Raw genomic sequence first — 20,115 nt, forward strand, 5'->3', positions numbered from 1 at the left:
TAACTTCCTTAAACGTTTTGTAAAAACAAATCATTTGAAGTTCTTTTTTGTAAAACATATACTAAAACACAAATAAACAATTTAATAGTATTTTCGTTAAAAAAAAAATAAATCAATTGCTGATATTAGCAATTATTTTTTGTTGCGTTTAGGTTTAGCAAAACCTTCAGAGGCATCTGTATCTGGAACGTACTGTAAAAGAATACTGTGTCTTAAAAAAACAAGAAATAAGTGTTTAACATTTACTTACACACTCCGCATTTGGACGCCAAAGTAGCTGAGAGAAACCATTATAATTACTATCATCATCACTAGATGACATTGAAAATTCATTGTAGTTCTTTACTGCTCCTGGTCTTTGTGGTTGATTTCGTCGTTTTCTATTATTTGTATTGAGATTTGTAGCCACATTCGTTTGCTGAGAACTGGTAGTGGGTTGTATGGGACGTTTAAACTTGTAGTTACGTTGTTCTTGATTTTGTTCAGTTTTTTTATTTTCATTATTTGACAAAGATTGTATTGAAAGGATTTCTAATGGTCTGCGTACTTGAGATTTAGATGTGGCCACATTATCATTAGAACTCTAAAGAAGAGAGAGAGACATTGATTGATTTTTATTGTTGCTATATTTAAATACAATTGAACAATTTTATTTCGAATCAAATTACTTAATAATCCTCCATAGGTTAAGTAAGAATTTACAGTACCTAATTCATATATAAGATCTATAGGAAATGATTGGATTAAAATGGATTTACACGGTTGACTCTACTTCTCCTCATCCTCGCATAACCTACAATAGTCCAGTGTATTGCTATCCCACATAATGACAAAGTACCTAACTGAGCAGTGCCCTATTAGCATCCCTATCAGTATGCTTAGACTGCGTCTATCCATTTCTATAAGTATAAGGCGCGAATTTATCGTGTGACAAGTCAATGCTCTGAGAGCAGCTTTACCAGCATATAATTTGCAACTGTTCTAGGATACAGAGTCTCAGGCTGAAATGACTGGGGAATAGGTTCCACGACTGGGGGATATTGCGGGTCTTGATCCTCGCAGTTTACTTGGTTTTGTCAAGAACATTAGTCACTTCTTCGACTGGGCTTAATAGGGGGACAAAGATTATCTCTCTTGGTATTTTTTATCGATCTTTATCTTTATACCTCCTTTCTTTCTGGTTTTACTTGTAGTGTTTTACTTTTGTTTTCTCTGTGATTGTATCCTCAGTCCTCAATTATAATGGACCTTAAGGTCTAAGAGTATATATGCACCGTTTTTATGGTGTGTAACCCTTCATAACCTAACCTGTTACGAAAGGTTTTAATCTGCTCATAGCACAATTGACAGCAACGACCGCAACTGCAAATAGAGAAGATACCCAGCTGCTGGTCAGTATAAATTTTGAAGAAATTTTCTTCTCATATTAAAACTTTAACTTTTAACTTTAATTATTCTAAGAAGAGCTATAAATGAAGGTGATGAAAACCTATTATCTTTGGAAGTTTACGTCATAGTTCGATTCGAAACAAAAAAGTTTTGAAATTCGAAAAATTTTGCTTTTGAGTCGAGTTAAAGAATAAAATAGATTTGTTAAAATACATACTTCTGAAGTAGAATTATTATCAAAATTATCCACTTGTTGGGGCAAAGTTACCATGGGTGTTACAACTTTTGTGGGTTGATTGAAGGCCTTTTCAATACGATAAATTTTGTTATTAAGTCCATCTATTACAAGCTAAAAAAAATATAAAATGGTAAGTTCTACATATTATCATTTATTTTCATTTACAAAATAATAGCTTTTTTGTTTTATTTTAAAAACTGTATTTATTTTATAAAATAACATATTTACGTTTTTTTCCTTTTCCAAAAGATTTTTATCTGCTAGACACTGCTGCAACATATCATCCTTTTCTCTTAACTCATTCGATAATTTGGCAAATTCAAGCTATAAAACGAAATACGTTAATATACAAAAGAAGTTTTTATATTAAACTTAATCACAATACTTTATATCTTTCATTCTCTAAATTTCTTTCCTCATAAACTTGGTTTTTATACAATGCAAATTCTTTCACTTGTTCTTCAAATTTGATTTTCATTTGCTCATAGTTGTGCATAGTTTCTTTATGTAACTCATTTAAATCAGTAAAATCTTTTAAATTATCCTGTAATTTTTGTTGTAATTCCTGACAACTAAATGAAAGTTCTTCTATATGTCGATTTTCTGTGGTTTCTTGTTTTTGCAACTGTTCCAATAACTTTTCGTTTTCCTCCTTAAGTTGTTGCAAATTGTTATCGTACTCAGTTTCTAGTTGGCAGAACTTATTTTTAAACATATTAAATTCCATTAAAATATGTTTATTTTCTTCTTTTAATTTTTCTAAATTAGTGTTGAGTGTATGTATCTCACCATCACGTTGATTAATGCTGGAAAAACTTTTAGTTTAGGAAAGTGTTTTAAGTAAATTTGTCATTATTTCATTACCTTCGCTCCAATTCGAGAAAACGTTTCCTTTGTTCTGCAGTGTCACAGTCGCCATGTTTAACCTTACTAATGGCCGATTTTAATTCGGTTTTGAGTCTGGCTACAATATTTTGTTGATTTTTTAAAAATACATCAAATTCCGAATTGGTTTTAGGAGATGCAATTACTTTCTTGGTTGGAAGTTTAGTTTTATTGGCTTCTTTAGTCATTTTGAAAAATATCTATTCATAAAAATTTTAGCATATTTTAAGGCATTAGTATTAAACACTGTGGGTCTTTAAATATATATTTTTTTGAAAACATATATTTTCCTATCTCGATATTAAATAGCGATATATAAATTGACTTTGTTCTACATAAGTATTCAGAGTCAAAATAATACAAAGGTTCGCTTGAACAATAAATTGATTAAACAAATAACAGAATTGTTTTAACTAAAAAATACTATAGATGACTTAACCACCCCACCCCACACCGAAAAAGAAAACAAAAACAATTTTATATTTATTTTAATTTTATTTTTAATCTTTAAACATCAAATATATATAAAAAAGTAATGAATTATACTTAAAAAAAAAAAGAAATGACAAAAACATTTTAATTTCGTATTCGAGTTGTTAAACATTGTTAAATTGTTTTTAATTATAAAAGGCACAAAGTAATTAGGACTTGTTTGTTATCCAAGAAAAATATTCATTTTATTTTTATTGTATTTTGTATAAAAATAATATAATATTGCATTTAAAAGAAAATTAAAATTAAACTATTATGGTCGTCTTAAATAGAAAACTATTTCTAATAACATTGGTTTTTCAAACAGTTGTTTGTTGTAATTATTTTACTTAAAAGAGTACAAAAAAGGGACATATGCATTTGTTTGTTTGTTTCTTCGATATGGCATTTTGTGTTTGTATTAAGAAATGTAATGATAAATACAGGAAATATTTTAACGAGTAAGCAGTAGAATAATCAAAAAGTCTTTAAGTATATCGTTGGTTAAATGCTTTAACTCGTTTTAATTAAAAAAATAAAATTCAATATTTTCTAACACTGTCGATAACGCTCAGCATTCGTTTGTATGTTTTTCAAATGTGTTGAGAGTTCAGCGTGTAATGGTTGTAAAGAATCTTGTAGTTTTTGTAGTTTATCGTTCTTTTCTCTATAGGATTCTTGCATAAGTTTTAATTCTCTTAATTTCTCTTTAGTGTCGACTGTTAGTTTAGAGGCTCTCTGCAACAATTGTTTTGCTCTTTCGCGAGCATTTTCAGAATGTATGGCACGATCGGTTAGAATCTGGTTGGCACCTGAGGAGGAGTGTTGCAATTGTTGAGCATCAGCATGGGCATTTTTAGCCGATTCTTTAACTTTGTCAGCCTCATTTTTGACATCCTTGGCATCAAGTTCGTTTTTAAGTATATTCTTTTGTAGACGATTTACTTTTTTAGCCAATTCCTCCACATGTTGAGCAGTGGCATTAGCTGGTGCTTCCGCATCACTAGTCTCAGCATCAATTTGATCTAGATCTTTGGCGGCTAATTCAATGTTACTATTAGCTTGCAAAATAGCATCGAGAGCAATTTCTTGTGAGATATCAGCATCATCAAGATTCTTGACTACAGTATTGGCAGTGGTTAGTATTTCATTGGCCAGCTCTTTCGTAGCATTAGCTTTAGCTTGTAATTCATTGACTCGTTCCAAATCGCTTCGAGTGTTATAAATAATTGACTCAACATTTTTGAGGGATGATACAGCATTGTTGATTTTACCTCCCAGGTTTTGGATTTCGAAAGGATCCAATGTTAAATCTAGTGTCAAAATTTTTTGGGCCAATTCTTTAGTATCGGCTGGCAGGGCAGTTTGATTTTTCATAAAATCTGTCAAGTTTTGTATCATGGCTTCACCACGTTTGATATTGAGTTCAGTACGATTCAAATAACGTTCAGCATCTTCATGAGCACTCTTTGCTTTTTGGTAAGCTTCCGAGGCATTTACTTTAGCCTGGAATAAGGCACGAATAGTTTGATCGGCTTGATCTTTTTTCTCCTTAATCTCTTGTTCAGTGTCCTTGGCCACCTTCAAAGCCTTTTCTGTGCGTGTAAGTGCACCAATTTCACAAGACAGACCACCGCATGAGCCACAGCCAGCACCACCACAAACATTGTCACAAGGATCGCTCTTGCTGCCACAAACTTCGTTGTTTAAATTGGGAATCAATGCATTTAAAGAAGACAATTCCTTATTATATTGTTCGATAATTTCATCATTGGCTGTAATTGCCGAAACATCATCTTTCATTTTGTTGGCCAAAGTTTCCACACGCTTGCAATTACGGTCAGTGTTGCTGGCATAATCCTCCGCTTCATTCTTGATATTCGCTAAATCCAAAACACGTTCATAGGCATTACGGGTCAAGTTAAGTGCACCCTCAATATTAGATTCTTGCAACTGTATGCCATGTTCCTTTAAGTCTTGTGATAGTTTTTTCACCAAATTTGATTGGCTTTGCAAACCTTCCAATTCAACTGCTGACAAACTTAGAGCGGAGTAAATGTCTTCCAAACTGCTCTCTGTGTCAACAAGTTTTTGGCCAGCTTTGTTCAATTTGGTTCTTAATTCGGCAACTTCCTTATCTAAACCATCAATATCCTTCAAGCTTACTGAAGTGTTCTGCAATAGATCTCTTATGTTTTGTAATTTTTTGTCCAAAGTATTAAATTCAGAGGTGTAAGCTCCTGTTGCGCCAATCAACTTTATCTTCTTGGCTCTTTGTATAGCTTCAGCGGTAGCCTCTTCAAGCTCCTTTAGAATCAAGTCCCAATTGTTGAAACATTCTCCGCATGGCATACAATGAGGCGATTCGCCAATATAACCACGAGCACATTGATTACACTTGTAACCACCAATTCCTTCGTGACATACACATTGTCCAGTTTCACGATCGCATTGGAAGTCTGCTGAACCATAAGGATCGCAATCACAAGGTTGACATTTTTCATTGGGATTACCCCAGTAGTTGGCTTGACATTGATTACAAGCACGACCGCCAAAACCTTGCTTACATTCACACTGACCATCATAACGGTTACACTGTTCGGACAATGAACCAATAGGGTCACATTCACAAGCTTCACAGCCCTCTCCAGAAGCAATCTTCCAATGGTTGACAGCACATTCATCGCAACGTAAACCAACAACATTGGGCAAACAAGGACATTGACCGGTAACGCGATTACAATATTGTAGGGTGTTGTTAGTACCTAAGAAATCACAATCACATTGGACACAATTTTGTTGTAAAGCATCTCCAAAGAAGCCGTCACGACAATGTTCACAATGATCCCCGGTGGTGTCGTACAAACATTTCAAACACTGGCCAGTACGTCTATCGCAATTACCAGTATCGTATATGTCAATGTTGTTACCACAGTCACATTTTTCACAGGAGCCACCAGGAGTTTCGGCATCTCCAAAGTAGTTATCGGCACAAATATCACAACGAGGTCCATCATAACCTTCTTGACAGTGACAAATCATATTGTTGTTACGGGAGTCTAGAGAACATCCATCAGCATGAGCATTGCCACTGGCAATTGTATCGGGACAGCGACAAGCGCGACAACCTATTTCACTACCCAAGAAGGGGTTGCCATAATAGCCATCCAAACAGGAGTCACAAGCATAACCAGTAGTGAAATCAGCACAATTCAAACATTGGCCAGTACGAGCATCACACTGTTGGGCATGACCATTACATTCACAGGCTTGACAATTGGGGAAATTCCAAAAACCTGGTTGACATTGATCACATTCACGTCCATAGGTGTTAGGGTGACAACCACATTGACCAGTAATAACATCACAATTGTTGTCTTTAGCTCCTATACTGTTACAGTCACAAGCTTTGCAACCTTCTGGTCCAAAACCGTATGTACCGGGAGCACACTGATCACACTGGCGACCAATAACATTGGGTTTGCAGTGACAATAACCACCTTTAGATTCACATTCTTTACTCAACGATCCAGTGGGATTACAATTACACATACTGGCACCATCGTAGATAATAGTACTAACATAATTCTCCAATTCGCGACAGCGTTCATCAGCAAAGGCGCCGTAACGTAAATCGTACAATGATTGATTACAACCCATTTGATAGTATTCTTGGCGACGTGAATCGGCAACTGGAGTACCACTGAACACGCTAGTAAGCTCAATGCGTGGTATCAATGTCAGAGAATCAATCATTATAGTGGCAGTAGGATTGTCTTCGTTGTGTCTGCGTCTTTCGAAGTGAATTTTGAATTTGTAAACCTTGCCGGCCTCCAAGCAAACTTCACGCAAAGCAATAACTTGACGTTCACGATCGGGTAAGTAGAAAGGCACACGAGATTCATACACACTAGAACCAGGTGGCACTGATGCAGCACAATCTCCTTCGGGATCAACTTCATCTGGTCTAATTAAAGTGATGAAGGCATCTTCCCAGTCTCCTCTGGAAGTGGATTGATAACGAATGACAACATCATAAGGCATGGAGCGTGGTATATCATCAACGGTTATAATAAGTTCGGAATTTTCTGGAACACGTATGAAACCAATGCCTGTCGAGTCTGGAATACGATCCTGAGGTGGCTGGTAGGGTACCATTGTACAGTTGCCATTATTGGAGTAAGAAATGCAGTGTCTGGCTACTTCAGCCTCATGTACTAAAACCAACTGATGTATGAAATAATTCTGCTTTGGTTGGGAACAAGTGCGTCCTGTCATATGAGGACGACAACGACATTGGCCGGTAATAACATCGCAGAAATTATCGTAGGAACCACCAATATCGCAATCACAATGTGTGCAACCATCTTCAGATTCTGAAAGTCCATAGGTTTCGGGAGCACATTGATTACAATCTTTACCGGTAACTAAACGTTTGCAGGTACACTCGCCAGTATACATATTACAGCCAGAATTATCCACAGTACCTAAAGTGTTGCAAGTACAGGGTTCACAACCATCAGGATTTTCTTCTACCAAATTCCAGAACCCATCTTTACAGGTATCACAACGGCGACCCTTAACGTGAGTTTTACAGTGACATGAACCAGCTTCAGCACCATTTTCGGGATCATTTACAGAGTCACAAATGCCTTCATCTAGGGAACCAATTAAGTTACAATCGCAAGGTTTACAGACATAGGGGCTGCGTATATCCTCCAAGGGATCACGGTAGAAGAATGGCATACACTCTTCACAGTGCTGACCCTGAGTATTATGCATACAATTGTCACAAACACCTCCGGAAACACGACCCGATTGCTCGAAAACAGTTTCATCGAAATGGCAACTGACTGCATGATCATTACATTCACACTTTTTACAAGCATTGGTTTGTTTGCCAAAGGCAGGTTTCCAGGGGAAGTCATTGAAGAAATCTTCACATGATTCGCAATTGAAACCTTTGGTATTGTGGGTACATTGACAACGACCATGTACCATATCGGGTTCGGTAGCTTCGGTACCATCCAGAGGTAAACATTGGGAAGCGTGACCATAGCAGGAACAGGAACCACGTACAACCATATTGTTGATACCATAATAATACTTTTCTTCATTTTCCAAACGATTGTCGAGTAAATTGTCTCCCAATTTGTGAAGTTTCTTAAAAACAACACGTAGATTTGTTACCTTTAACATGTTTTGTACATGAGCAGCATAGGGATCTGTGACATTGATATTTGGTGGTAAGACACGGAAGATAACTTCACCGTTACGTGAAGGCTCCACGTTCGAATAACGAGAGGTACATACAACATCCGTGATATTGCGCAATACAGTTGGTACACCGGGGAAAGAGTCCGCACAATCGTAGGCAAAATAACGATATACATGCCATGTCTGACCAAAATCGAATGAACGTTCAATGTACATAGCAGCCGGGCGGAAAGTGGTGAATGACATAATTAAATGCGTAAAATGGAATTCAGCTTCCAAATCCAATTGTATAGAAACATCTTCCTTGCCGTTCTCCGATTGCCACCATGTGGGTATAGTGCTACCAGGCTTTGTTTTATACACTATTTGACCAATGCGATGATTTTTGTAGGGGTCATTACGTGTCTCTTCGCGTGTATCGCAAAGGAAACATTTCTTATCCTGCAAATGGGACAGGATGCAAAATCGTTCAGGTGAATGCAGACCACAAGTTGAAGATGCTGTTAGACGATTTTCACGACCAATCAATAAATTACCCGTGGCTGGATAACAAGAGGATCTTTCACAAGGATGTGTTTTAACATATTGACGAGGAGGATTGCGTGGACGATCACGTCGACCAGCATGTTTTTGCTGAGCATCGATTGTGCGTACAAAACAAGAAATACTTAATAATACAATAACAAATATTGTTGAGATAAGCGTGAAGCGGCTGCTAGCAGAGCCGCTCCAGCATGACTTTGTCATGTTGTTAAGCTATTTTAGATTGATGATGATTTCTCTCCGTGTCTTGACTTGTTTGTGTAATTTTATTTAGTTTTTGTGTGTGCGTGTGTGGATACTTCTTGTTCTTTAGTTTATAAATTTCCGGTCTTAATCACAATAAAGACCCTATAGAGCAAAAGACGCTCTAATTTCGTTTTTTTTTGCGTTCAGTTTGTAGAGATAAGTTTTTTTAATTACGCGGCTGGTTAAGAACCTTTTGAAATTTCTTTAGAATGCTCTCTTCGTTTAAAACATGTTCGTATAGATTTACAATAAATTCACCTGTAAAATAATGAATATTTTTTTATTAAGATTTTATTTTAGTTTATTTAAAGAGGTAAACTTACTTGTTTTATAGTGAAATTGTTTATAATTTGTATAGTTGAGTGTAAAGCAGTTGAATGGGGATCTGTAAAAGTAATAGCTTTTAGAAATTTTATTATGTTTTTTAAAAAATTTAAATATTTGAAGGAGTATGGTGCTTTTATGAAAAATAATTACATGCTGTAGTTAGAGCTAATAATAATAATTGAATAAAGCTATGAATTGTATTAGTATACAACTTTTCACTTCTTGTTTCTCCAAAAAAGATTTTAAATTGCTTGAGAAACCTTTTAAAACTTTATGAATAAATGGCTTAATACGCGAATCTATTTCTGATGCAAAAAGAAAGATTTAAAAAAGGTTTCGAAAATAAACATTTAATTATTTTTATCATTTTATGGAGGGAATAGAAGGAAGGACACACTACAATGAATTACAGATATTTCAAAAAGGATAAGGAGAAAATGTATGATTATCCATTGGAATACGCGAGAAACTTGTTTAAAAACATTAGGGAAGATGAATCTGCAAACTGTCGGATGGCTCAGGGGATAGATGGAGACTACAGTCTTCAAGTATGGCAGATATTCCCGAGGAGAACATGTAAGACGGCTAATGACACCGAATTAATTTATAGTGTTGTTGTTAAAGCCGAATGAAATAGGAGAAGAAAATCGATTGTTATTCACTGGAAGTAAAAGCAAAATTATGTCAAAATTTTATAAATAATTTATGATTCCACAAGAGGATATTCTCCCCTTGTGCTGAAATGGGTATGGGGACACAAGGATTTGATTGGCAACTGTATAGCTGATAAATTAGAGAATATAGGAGCCTCAACGTCCGACAGGGTAATTTGCGGCATACCTCTAAAGGCTTGTAAAACCATAAAGACGAATGGTTCTATGAATTCTCGCGGACAAGATGGCGTAATGAACCAACTTGTATCTGCACCAGAAAAATAAGGCCGTGTTTGGATAGCAAACGTTTCTTGGAAAATGACTATTTGTCAAATTTGTCAGATTTATCCAGAACAAAACTGAAGAATATTAACGACTTCATCAGGCACAGCAATTAGTTTTAAGACCACTAAGCCAAACTGTATCAAGGCACTTACTTCTTCTACTTCTATTTAAATTGCACTTAGAACTATACTCTAAACTTTTTCCACACTTCTTTTATGACCTAATCCTTAACCTATCCACTATCTTTACAGGTATTACAAAGGGAGCACCAGGTCCCAAGTGTACGTTTTTGCAGCCTAAACACCAGCGAAAAACACACACAAGAAAGAAGAGCTTTCTACATCACATAAAGCTAAAGGCTTGAACCGTCGAATGACAAACCTTAAGCAATAGGAAAGCATTCTGCTGGAATTCCTAAGGAGGTTGTTAAAAAAAGATCCTAATATCACAAAAAATATGAAAATTTTCTCTAAATAAAAAAAATAAAACTTTTCTTTAAAAATTTGATTTTTTTTAAATTTGAAATTTTTACGAAAATAATTTTTTTATTTCAATTTTGAGTTTTTAAAACCAAAAATTTATTATTTCCTTTAAATAAAATTTTTTTTATAATTTCGTTTTTCATTTGATGTAAATTTTTATGTAAAATATTAAAATTTTTTTTGGATGGATAATTGTTTTTTGATTATTCTTTAAATGTGGTTTTTGGTGTCAAAAATATTAATTTAATTTTTATTTTTTTTTAATTTTTTTTATAAAACAAGAAATATTTGATGTATATTGTTAAAGTTGTAATTGTTTTCACTTTATTATTCAATTAAAAAATTATCCTTTTAAGTCTTGAAGTTAATCCTTTAATAAATTATCTATTTAATTGCATCCATTTTGTGTTTTGAATTATTTTTAATTATTATGTAATTTTATCCTTTTAAAAGTCTGCTTTTTATTTTCTTTTTCTTCTTAAGAAGAGTTTTTTTTTGTTCTTAGTGAAAGTAATCACTATAATTCACTTTACAAAAAATAAAGATTTCCGCCATTTTTAGATTACTATTTGTTTTTTTTTTTTGTTAGAAATAAAATTCTTATCAGCATATTTGGTAGTTATTTCCTTTTCACTACAAAAATTAAGTCACCACTATTACGAGTAAGATTTGAAACGACAAAAAAATCTAATTTTAAGCTAAGCAACAGTTTAATTGATTACAATTCTATATATGTACATATATATGTATTAGAACATACAGAATTCAAACAAATTGATTTATAGATTTATTATAATGATGTCAAGATTATGAAATGTATCTTATTATAAATAATATTAGATATTTAAATTATTTATTTTTTAATACCGGGTCTCCAATTATTTTTTTTTTCTTTTTTTAAAGTTTATCCGTTATTTAAGTGCTTTTGTTTTTTTCGAAATCCGCTATGAACCGAACCCGTCCAGATACTCGCCAAGACTGAGCATTAAATTTCGAAAATATACTTAAAGCATACACACATATAAAAATGTACATATAATATTCAAGTGAATTGTATGAAAAGAAACTCAAAAATGTACAACATGCATGAGAAATGAAGGCGATAAAAATATTATACATTGTACATTTAGTTTGTGTTTTTTTTAAGTAAGCCTTATAGTTTTAAACCATTTTTTTATCAGTTTTTCTTTAACAAATACAATGACATGTGGACTCATTTTACATTTTTTTTTCTTCTTTATGAATAAAAATTCTTATCAGCATCTTTTGAGAATTTATGTTTTGATTTGTTTTATGTGAAATGTTTTTTTTTTCTTAAGTAAGTTTTATTAAATAATATGAAAGCGCATTAAACAATATTAAGGAATAGAAATTGACATTTGTTTTTTTTTTTTTATTTTCAATTTCTATTCCTTAATAAAAAGATGTTTAATTCTACAAAAATAGTTATTTTCACTTTAATAATAATAATTGAAAATTAATTTTCCAAAATGAATTTCTTTAATCTGACATGGCTGGGCTTGACCCTTTCTTTTTCTGTTATACTTTTCTTTTTTGTTTATTTTAAATTTATTTGATAAGAGTTCATTCACTGATTAGAAAAGTTATTTATAAATTCTTATTACTTTTAATATTAAACACATTTTGTACAAAAAAAGAAACATTTTTATTTAAGCAGACATTGAATTGCAGTTTTTTTCACTTAATTATTAAAAATGAGCTCATGCTACTAGTTTCAAAATTATATTAATTAATTGTGAAAATTACTTTAGTAATCATAACATACTTGTGTTTAGGAATTCTACAAAAAATTTTTTGTACCATAAATTTAAAGTAGAAATAAAAAATTAAAATAAACGACGAAAAATGTATTTTTATCTCATTTGTATAATAAATATTTGCATTGTATTTTATTTTTTTTTTGTGTATTCATTAAGTGTAAATATTAGACTTGAAAAATAGAGTTTTGCTGTATCAAGTGGGTATGGTAATTATTAACCCTTTTGCGGATTTACTTTATTTTGGGAAAAAACAAAAAAATAATTTCTTTAATAAACCTTTTTAATAACATTTTGTTTATTGACCAATCATTCGTATAAACAATTGAATTTTAATATAAACAAACTAAAGAAATAAACACATAAAAAAGCAGACAGAGACTACATGAAAAAATTCATATTTAATTAAAAAAGTTTTGTATAAAGTTTCAAAGAAACGTGTGGCCAAACTCAGCAGGCAAATGTAGACAATTTTAAGACGACTGGACCACATTTAGAATACACATTATAAAACCGCAGAAAAAATAAAACATGTAGCCCAAAACAAACAATTATTTCATTTTCGATCTATTAATCGAACTGGGAGTGAGTGAATGAGTAAATCAACATTTTACTGAGAATAATGAATGAAGTAAATATGCATAAAAAAGTAGTGAAGCTAAAAAAAGGTGACCAGCTTATTTGCACACTTTCTTGTGGGTTTGGAAATTAAATATTTTTAGAAATTTGGTGCGTAATTAGATTTCACATTAAAAACTAATTTATATATCTTTTGAAGAAAAATTCATTAAAAATGGAAATTTTTACATGATTTCGTATATGACTACTACATTTTTTTAATTCAAAATTTAAATTTTTTTATGTTTTAGAATTTGACCATTCGTTGAAAGTTATTGCATTATTCACCTTCATCCAACTTTAAAACAAACATATTTATCACTTCAGGCGAAATGACACATCATCAATGTATACTGGATATATGGAAGACTATACACTATAATCGAATATGGTACAAGTCATAGAATGAAAAGCTTTATATATTTTCCGACAGCCAGAAGACATTTAGGGCGATATCGGGCGATAAAATTAAATCTAAGACGTATTGCAGGCTATCCAAAGCCTTATGGATAAGTTTGAATGCCTAGGCAACTAAAACACTATTAGGATTGGACAGGAGGAGTATTAGAATTCTTGTAGGAGTGATAATCGGTCAATGCGCAATAGGAGCCTTTTTGGGTAATTAGGTCTTTAACACACAGGAGTTTTGTAGGCTGTGTGAGGACGAAGAGGAGCTAGAGACAGTAGAACATATTTTGTGTGACTGTCCTGGTGTACAGAGTCTTCTATGATTTAGGAGATGTAGTATAGGCGACATTCTAGGTGGAGTGGGAGTGGATTGGCTATTTAGGCGCCGGACCTCGTAGAATTCCCTTCCAATACTATCAACATTTTTTCTCTATTAGGATAGGAATTCAGTAATTTCAAACTTATCTTTTCTATCTTCTTTCTGTTTATTTTTCTAGTATCTTCTTAAAGGGAATCACAATAGACCCTCCTGGGTCTCCGACTGGATGTGTACTTTTTTGGTATACAACCCTTTTAAACTAAAGACATATTGTAAGAATGCTTTAACTGAATACTCTTTCGAGAGAAAAGGTTTACATCAAGAGAAATCTCATCAAAATGAGCAAGTCTGTGGTATGATGGTACGTATTTGTAAATGGACACACAGGATTAGGCCACAACAGATTTAGACGAATCTATAGAATGTGGAGAGAGAGAACTATAGAGCGCTTTCTTTTCCACTATCCGGCATTTGTTAGATCCAACTATCTTGGGTGTGATGTTATTTACGAAATAACTGTTTGCAAATTTCTTAGGAATTACTACCAAGAAATATAATACAATCAGTGATCAATTTAAGAAAAGAAAGCGCACAACAGGCCAACATTCTTCCTCCTCATAGATCGAAGTTTAAGAGCTTTACCAGTGATTTCTATTCTTATTTACCTTTACTTTTTGTTATTATCTTTTATTCAATTTCTTTATTCCATTAAGACTATATAAGCAACATCTGCAAAATCAACACAAATGGTCACCCCATAATGACTACAAATGAATATGTACACATAATTAAATATGTATTTGCAAAATTGTTTGAAAAAACTCTCTAGTTAAACATTTTAGAAGCGAATACATAAAAACATCTAACAAAACGAATAAATATTTTTTTCACCCGAAAAATTTTAATTTTTGGTGTATTTATAATACATTTGAAGAAACATATTTAAAAACAAAATTCTTTAATATACAATCTACTAAACAGATGACCGACCGACTATACGATTTTATTATGTTTCCTGTCGTTTTTATTTTCTTTTAAATTTCATATCTAATGTAAATGAAATATCATGTGTATTTCTAAACATCAAATAACACATGTTTAGCTTGCACTTTATATTCATATATTATATTCCAAACTAAACAAAAATTTTCATGAAAATAAAGATGAGATCAGCAAAATGTAATGAATTAGAAAATATATGGATGGCATAATGAAGAACAAACAATAAAACAAAAAATAGCTAATAATATCTAGTTTAGAAAAAAAATAGTTGATATAATTAAATGCAATGTTAAATCTTTTAAAAAATATTTAATTCTGTTAATTTTTTGTTTATAAAATAATAAAAAAAAACACACACACACGAACATTAAATGTGAATAAATGGCAAATAATTATTTCAGTTGGTCTCAATTAAAGTGTTTGGACACAATTTAATATATTAAATGAGACTATAATTATAAGCCAGGGCGGATAAAAAAATAAAAACAAAAAACAATAATAAACAAGGTTTTATACTCTTCTAGATAAAATACTTTTTTAAATACAGAAATTGTTTTAATAAGAATTTATAAGAGGATTTTTAACAGATCTTTTAACAGACACACTGATGTCATTGTTTATTAAGAATAAACAAAATTTTGGTTTTTAAATAATCTAGTAGTCGAAAAGTATTTAAATATACACTACAATCTAATTGAGAGAATTTATTTTTTTTTTATTATTTATTAGATTTTAAAGTGTTGAACGATTAAAAGAGATTCTTAAAAATAAATATAGTAACTAATAGAGAAAAAAATTATAAGATTTCTTGTTCAATGTCTGGAATGTCATTTAAAAAAAGGAAGAAAAATATGATAAATTTTATGCGAATTTTAAACAGAAGGAAATTGTTTTGTTGATTTATAAATACTTTTTCAAAATTAATCTTTTTAAAGCTGAAAGTATTTATTTTATAAAATAATTATTATTTAAATGTTTTTTTTTTTTCACAAAAATGCTAATTAATTTGTTAATTGTTTAGCAATTACAAAAATAGAGGTGCTATAAACCTTTCTACACTGAAAATACTTAATTTGGAAAAACTGTTACAATTTCACTTTAGAAAAACAAAAACTTCGGCAGTTTTTATCAAAGTTTAGAAATATTATTCTTATTTTTTCCAGGAAAACAACCTTCGTTTGGTACAGCTCTCGTTGAGTTGACAAACTTCTTTCGGCTTGTTTCGGAACGAAAATCCAACAGTAGTGAAAACATTTCGTATTAAACCATGCAACTCGAAATTGTGCAAAGGTAACGGTATTGTGGTCTCATTTGAAATGAAATGAGTTATTAGCTTTTTATTAGTCTTTGCCAAAAATATGTTTTAATGGAAATTCAAATTTACTTCAACACATCTTTTACACTATTGTCTGAATTTCTCAAAGCAATATTTTAACCTCGAGTGAGCTACAAAAAGTCCTTACACAGATGCAACATTAACACGTGAACAGTAGTGTTTATTCGATGATTTCAATATTTAGTAAACAAGTTACAAACTTTAGGTCGAGGCAAGCAACAAGCCTTATACTAAAATTGGGATGGCCACCTAGGTTAAAGTACTGAGAAAACCTTTGTTGTTACAATAACAACTAAAAAAATGAACTTGAGTTTTAGTAAAAAAGTTTCTGCTCTGCTTAGCAATGCAGTTTTGTTTTCAAAAGTAATAAAAATATACCAAAATACAATTTATATATGAAACTGTAACAGTTTAAATTACAAACAAGCAATAAAGTAGTAAATTGTCTAGAAGAATTTGATATACATAATTTTGATATTTTCTAAAAAAACAAGCAGCAGTAATGAAATGTAAAATATTAATGAAAACCACATGAATGAAGAAAGGCATGTTTTTGTCTACTTTAGAAGATCACTAAAGAAATACGAAATGCACTTTAGCGAGGAGAAAATAAGAAAACATTACAAGAAACCACAATAAAGAAAAATAAAGTTAAAAGTAAAGGAAAAAACAGACAAACCTAAAAAATGTATAGAGTTAAAGAAACGCTACACTTTTTAAATGAAAACTTAAATTACCAACTTGAAAATGATTACAAAGAGAAATTTTTAATATTTTAATAAGAATATCAATCACTTATAAACACCATATTCCTTTTAAAATATTTAAATAACTTAAAATATATATTATTTTCTATATTGTACTTACCATGTGTTTTTGTGTAAAAAAAAACGTTTTTCACAAAAATTGTGTTAATAGTAATTTAAAGTAATTCCTGGGCCCCTTACTGATCATAATAAATAGTTTCTTTTAAAAAAGCCACCACACACAAACATACACTGGCACAGCATATTTTTTTCAAAAACACATCTAAAGTTACAACATATAAATACTTTATTTTGAGTGTTTTTTTTTTTTTAATATTTATTTTGATTTTTTCTTTATTACTTCAACTACCGCCGCACTATATTGAAGCGTTCTTCAACCATTTAACATTAACGTTTAACTCACTACTAAACTCTGTAAATACCGCAAAACATTTACAAAGTCTTGAAAATTATTAAAGAAACGCACTCTCTTCATGCGCCTAATTAAGATATTATTCTTTCTTCTCGCGCTCACTCTCTGTCTGTATCTTAGTGCATGAAGAAGTTATAGAAAATTGAGAATATGTATCTTAAAGATATTGTTGTTTTCTTAAAGTGAATCTGCTGTTATTTTTGAGCAACAGGCAGTATTGGAATGTTTTGTATTTATTTACGAGTTTGAATGAAAATATGCACTAACTTTAGTAAAGAGTTTTAGGTAGTTTATTTTTAAAGAGCTGGATTTATTGACACTCTTTGTGATATTGTGTATTTTAAGTACAGTGCATAAGTACATTAGGGTGATATTATTTTAAAAATAAAGGTCCAAGATAATTTAAATTGCTATATTACCTTGGCCACATAATTTACATGGACATTTCCCATGGTAATGGGAAATACAAAATCAGAGCACTTTTTCTTAATAGGTCAACTAATTATTGTTATAAATATAATTTAACTTATTAACTTGTTTCACTAATTTAAAGTTAATTTCGAAATATACTTACAGCGTATTACTCGGCTCAAACCGATAAAGCGACGTAAGAGCTTCATCCATATAAAGACATTATAAGAAAATCAGTTTTTCATCAATAAATGAATATTAAACATTGTTGTTAATTCAATATATGTATTTTATATTAAACAAGTATGAATTTATAGTCGGACATTGCCGACCATATGATACCCTACACTAGTCAGTATGTTAAAATTGTGGATATTTTTTACATAAAGCATTTAATTTCTTTTATTGTGAAATTTTTTACTAATTGTTGACAAAAAAAGAGATTTTCTACAAGAGGGCTCTACAGAGGGGAGAAGGGGTAAATATGGGCCTATCCTTATAAATTTTGATAAATGAATTTAAGTCTACTTCAAAGTCATTTATGTAGATTTTGATCGTTTTATTAGTAATTATAAGTTAATTTTGACCTTCAAGTAATTTTCTGTAGGGGAGTTTGTATTGGGGCTAGGGTCAAATGAGGCCCGATCTCTATAAAAATCAGTATTGTCATTTATTGTTCTATAAAATTAATTCTTGTTGATTTTTGTTGACATTATAAAACATTTAACGTAATTGAGAGCCTAAACTTTAGGCCCTAAAGGCCCGATTCGGGGGGTACGGTTGTATGGGGGCTAGGAGAAATAATGGACCAATTTCAACCATTTTCAATAGCTGAACCAAAAGAAAATTATGTGACAAATTTCATCAAATTCTTGAAAATTGAGACCTGCAGCGTACGCACAAGTTTTACATGGACACACAGACAGACGGACATAGCTAAATCGACTCCGAAAGTGATTCTAAGCCAATTGGTATACTTTAAGGTGGGTCTAGGACCAATATTTTTGGGTGTTACAAACTTCAGCACAAACGCATAATAACCTCCCCATTATAGTGGTGTAGGGTAAAAAAACACATCACACTTCTAATGTACTCACAACATGCCCAGCTATAATTTTCTACTTGTTTAACACTTTTAAAATTTTCTTTATTAATTTTAAAGTTCTTACCATGACACAACCATTACCAGGTATTTATATACAGACTATTGACTGGACTATACAATAGACTATAGACAAGACAATAGACTAGACTATGGACTAGACTATAGACTTGTCTAATAGACTTGACTTATATTTCAAACTTGTATTTCATTACGATAATTTAATCCCGACAGACATTTGTTTGCGAGGGCAGTATCAAGAAAGCCTAATCTTTTTAATGGTAAAAACCCCTGCTAAAATTGAAACATATAAGTGAAAAAAGTACTCCTCAAAGAACTAGTACTAGTCTATATACACATATGTATAAGGAAAAAACATACTCCTATTGACATTGTGATCATTAAACATTACAGTCCTAGGTCCCCAAAACTACTACCTTGCGAAAGTTGTAGAAGTACATACATACATATGTATGTATATGGGAAAAACATACCTACTCAGATGGACATTGGATGTCCTAGTTTACGACCACGTAATCCAGACGTGCGTTACATCAGAGTTATCCTTAAACTACTCCCTTTCTAAAGCAAAATTTGAAATGCTCGAATGGATGGAAATTGCCGACATTTAAACAAACTAAAAGTACATCACATCCTTGCAGCACAAACAAAAGAAACGACCTGAGGCAACAAGTTACCGTAATATGCTAGATTACCTGTCCATTAACTAGTCATGATTTTTCAATTTTATTATTTATATTTTCTTTCTACTTACTCTTTTAGTAAAATACGGAAGTAAAATGTTGCACTAAACGATTTTTAATATATATATAAATATAAATTTTTACACAAATCAAATTCACAAACGAAGATTTAAAACACCAAGATCTTTTGCCACCATTTTTTCCAATAAGAGTGTTGGCATTAAAGCTATTTATTTAACCATCCAGCGATTTTCACATTATTTTAGCGGAAAAAATAATGACATATGTAGTCACCTTGTTATTGTCGTTACAACGGTTTATGTAAACTTACTATTATTGACGATAAGGCAGTTATTTTTTTAACTTCTTTTTTGTAATTAAGAATTGTAGGTAATTATTTTGTTATCATATAACTAATTGTATGTATATTTTATACGTGTAACGAATTTAAGTACAAAATAATAACATAAACAAAAGGTATTATTAAGTCACAAAATACTATGCGGTATAAAAATATTATTT

The 20,115-nt window shown here is 31.5% G+C and overlaps 2 protein-coding genes across 4 annotated transcripts; both read right to left on the minus strand.

The window, feature by feature from the left end:
• Positions 1-29: 29 nt before the first annotated feature.
• On the minus strand, positions 30-19,796 carry LOC111680492 (uncharacterized protein PF11_0207-like). 2 transcript variants are annotated; one of them, XM_046945095.1, is made up of 7 exons: positions 19,665-19,796; positions 2,492-2,712; positions 2,013-2,433; positions 1,856-1,951; positions 1,607-1,738; positions 251-583; positions 30-192 (listed from the first exon to the last, which is right to left on the minus strand). In XM_046945095.1, exons 2-7 carry the CDS (start codon positions 2,698-2,700, stop codon positions 133-135), a joined length of 1,251 nt encoding a protein of 416 aa, XP_046801051.1. In that variant the 5' UTR covers positions 2,701-2,712; positions 19,665-19,796; the 3' UTR covers positions 30-132. The 2 variants fall into 2 exon arrangements, with proteins under 2 accessions (XP_046801051.1, XP_046801052.1); XM_046945096.1 differs by lacking the exon at positions 19,665-19,796 and adding an exon at positions 19,384-19,402.
• Positions 3,154-17,368, minus strand: LOC111680404 (laminin subunit beta-1). 2 transcript variants are annotated; one of them, XM_023442042.2, is made up of 3 exons: positions 17,065-17,368; positions 9,313-9,374; positions 3,154-9,247 (listed from the first exon to the last, which is right to left on the minus strand). In XM_023442042.2, exon 3 carries the CDS (start codon positions 8,945-8,947, stop codon positions 3,536-3,538), a length of 5,412 nt encoding a protein of 1,803 aa, XP_023297810.2. In that variant the 5' UTR covers positions 8,948-9,247; positions 9,313-9,374; positions 17,065-17,368; the 3' UTR covers positions 3,154-3,535. The 2 variants fall into 2 exon arrangements, with proteins under 2 accessions (XP_023297810.2, XP_023297818.2); XM_023442050.2 differs by lacking the exon at positions 17,065-17,368 and adding an exon at positions 11,604-11,755.
• Positions 19,797-20,115: the final 319 nt, after the last annotated feature.

Source organism: Lucilia cuprina, chromosome 2, assembly GCF_022045245.1.
Source record: "Lucilia cuprina isolate Lc7/37 chromosome 2, ASM2204524v1, whole genome shotgun sequence".
In the NCBI taxonomy this organism is placed as follows: domain Eukaryota; kingdom Metazoa; phylum Arthropoda; class Insecta; order Diptera; family Calliphoridae; genus Lucilia; species Lucilia cuprina.

Bases quoted from the DNA above. Each gene is read 5' to 3' on its own strand.
- LOC111680492 (XM_046945095.1), bottom strand. From the start codon at position 2,700: ATGACTAAAGAAGCCAATAAAACTAAACTTCCAACCAAGAAAGTAATT. The intron at 2,434-2,491 runs GTAATGAAATAA...AAGTTTTTCCAG, and splicing joins TTTCTCGAATTGGAGCGAAG to CATTAATCAACGTGATGGTG. The intron at 193-250 runs GTAAGTAAATGT...ATTCTTTTACAG, and splicing joins GGCGTCCAAATGCGGAGTGT to TACGTTCCAGATACAGATGC.
- LOC111680404 (XM_023442042.2), bottom strand. From the start codon at position 8,947: ATGACAAAGTCATGCTGGAGCGGCTCTGCTAGCAGCCGCTTCACGCTT.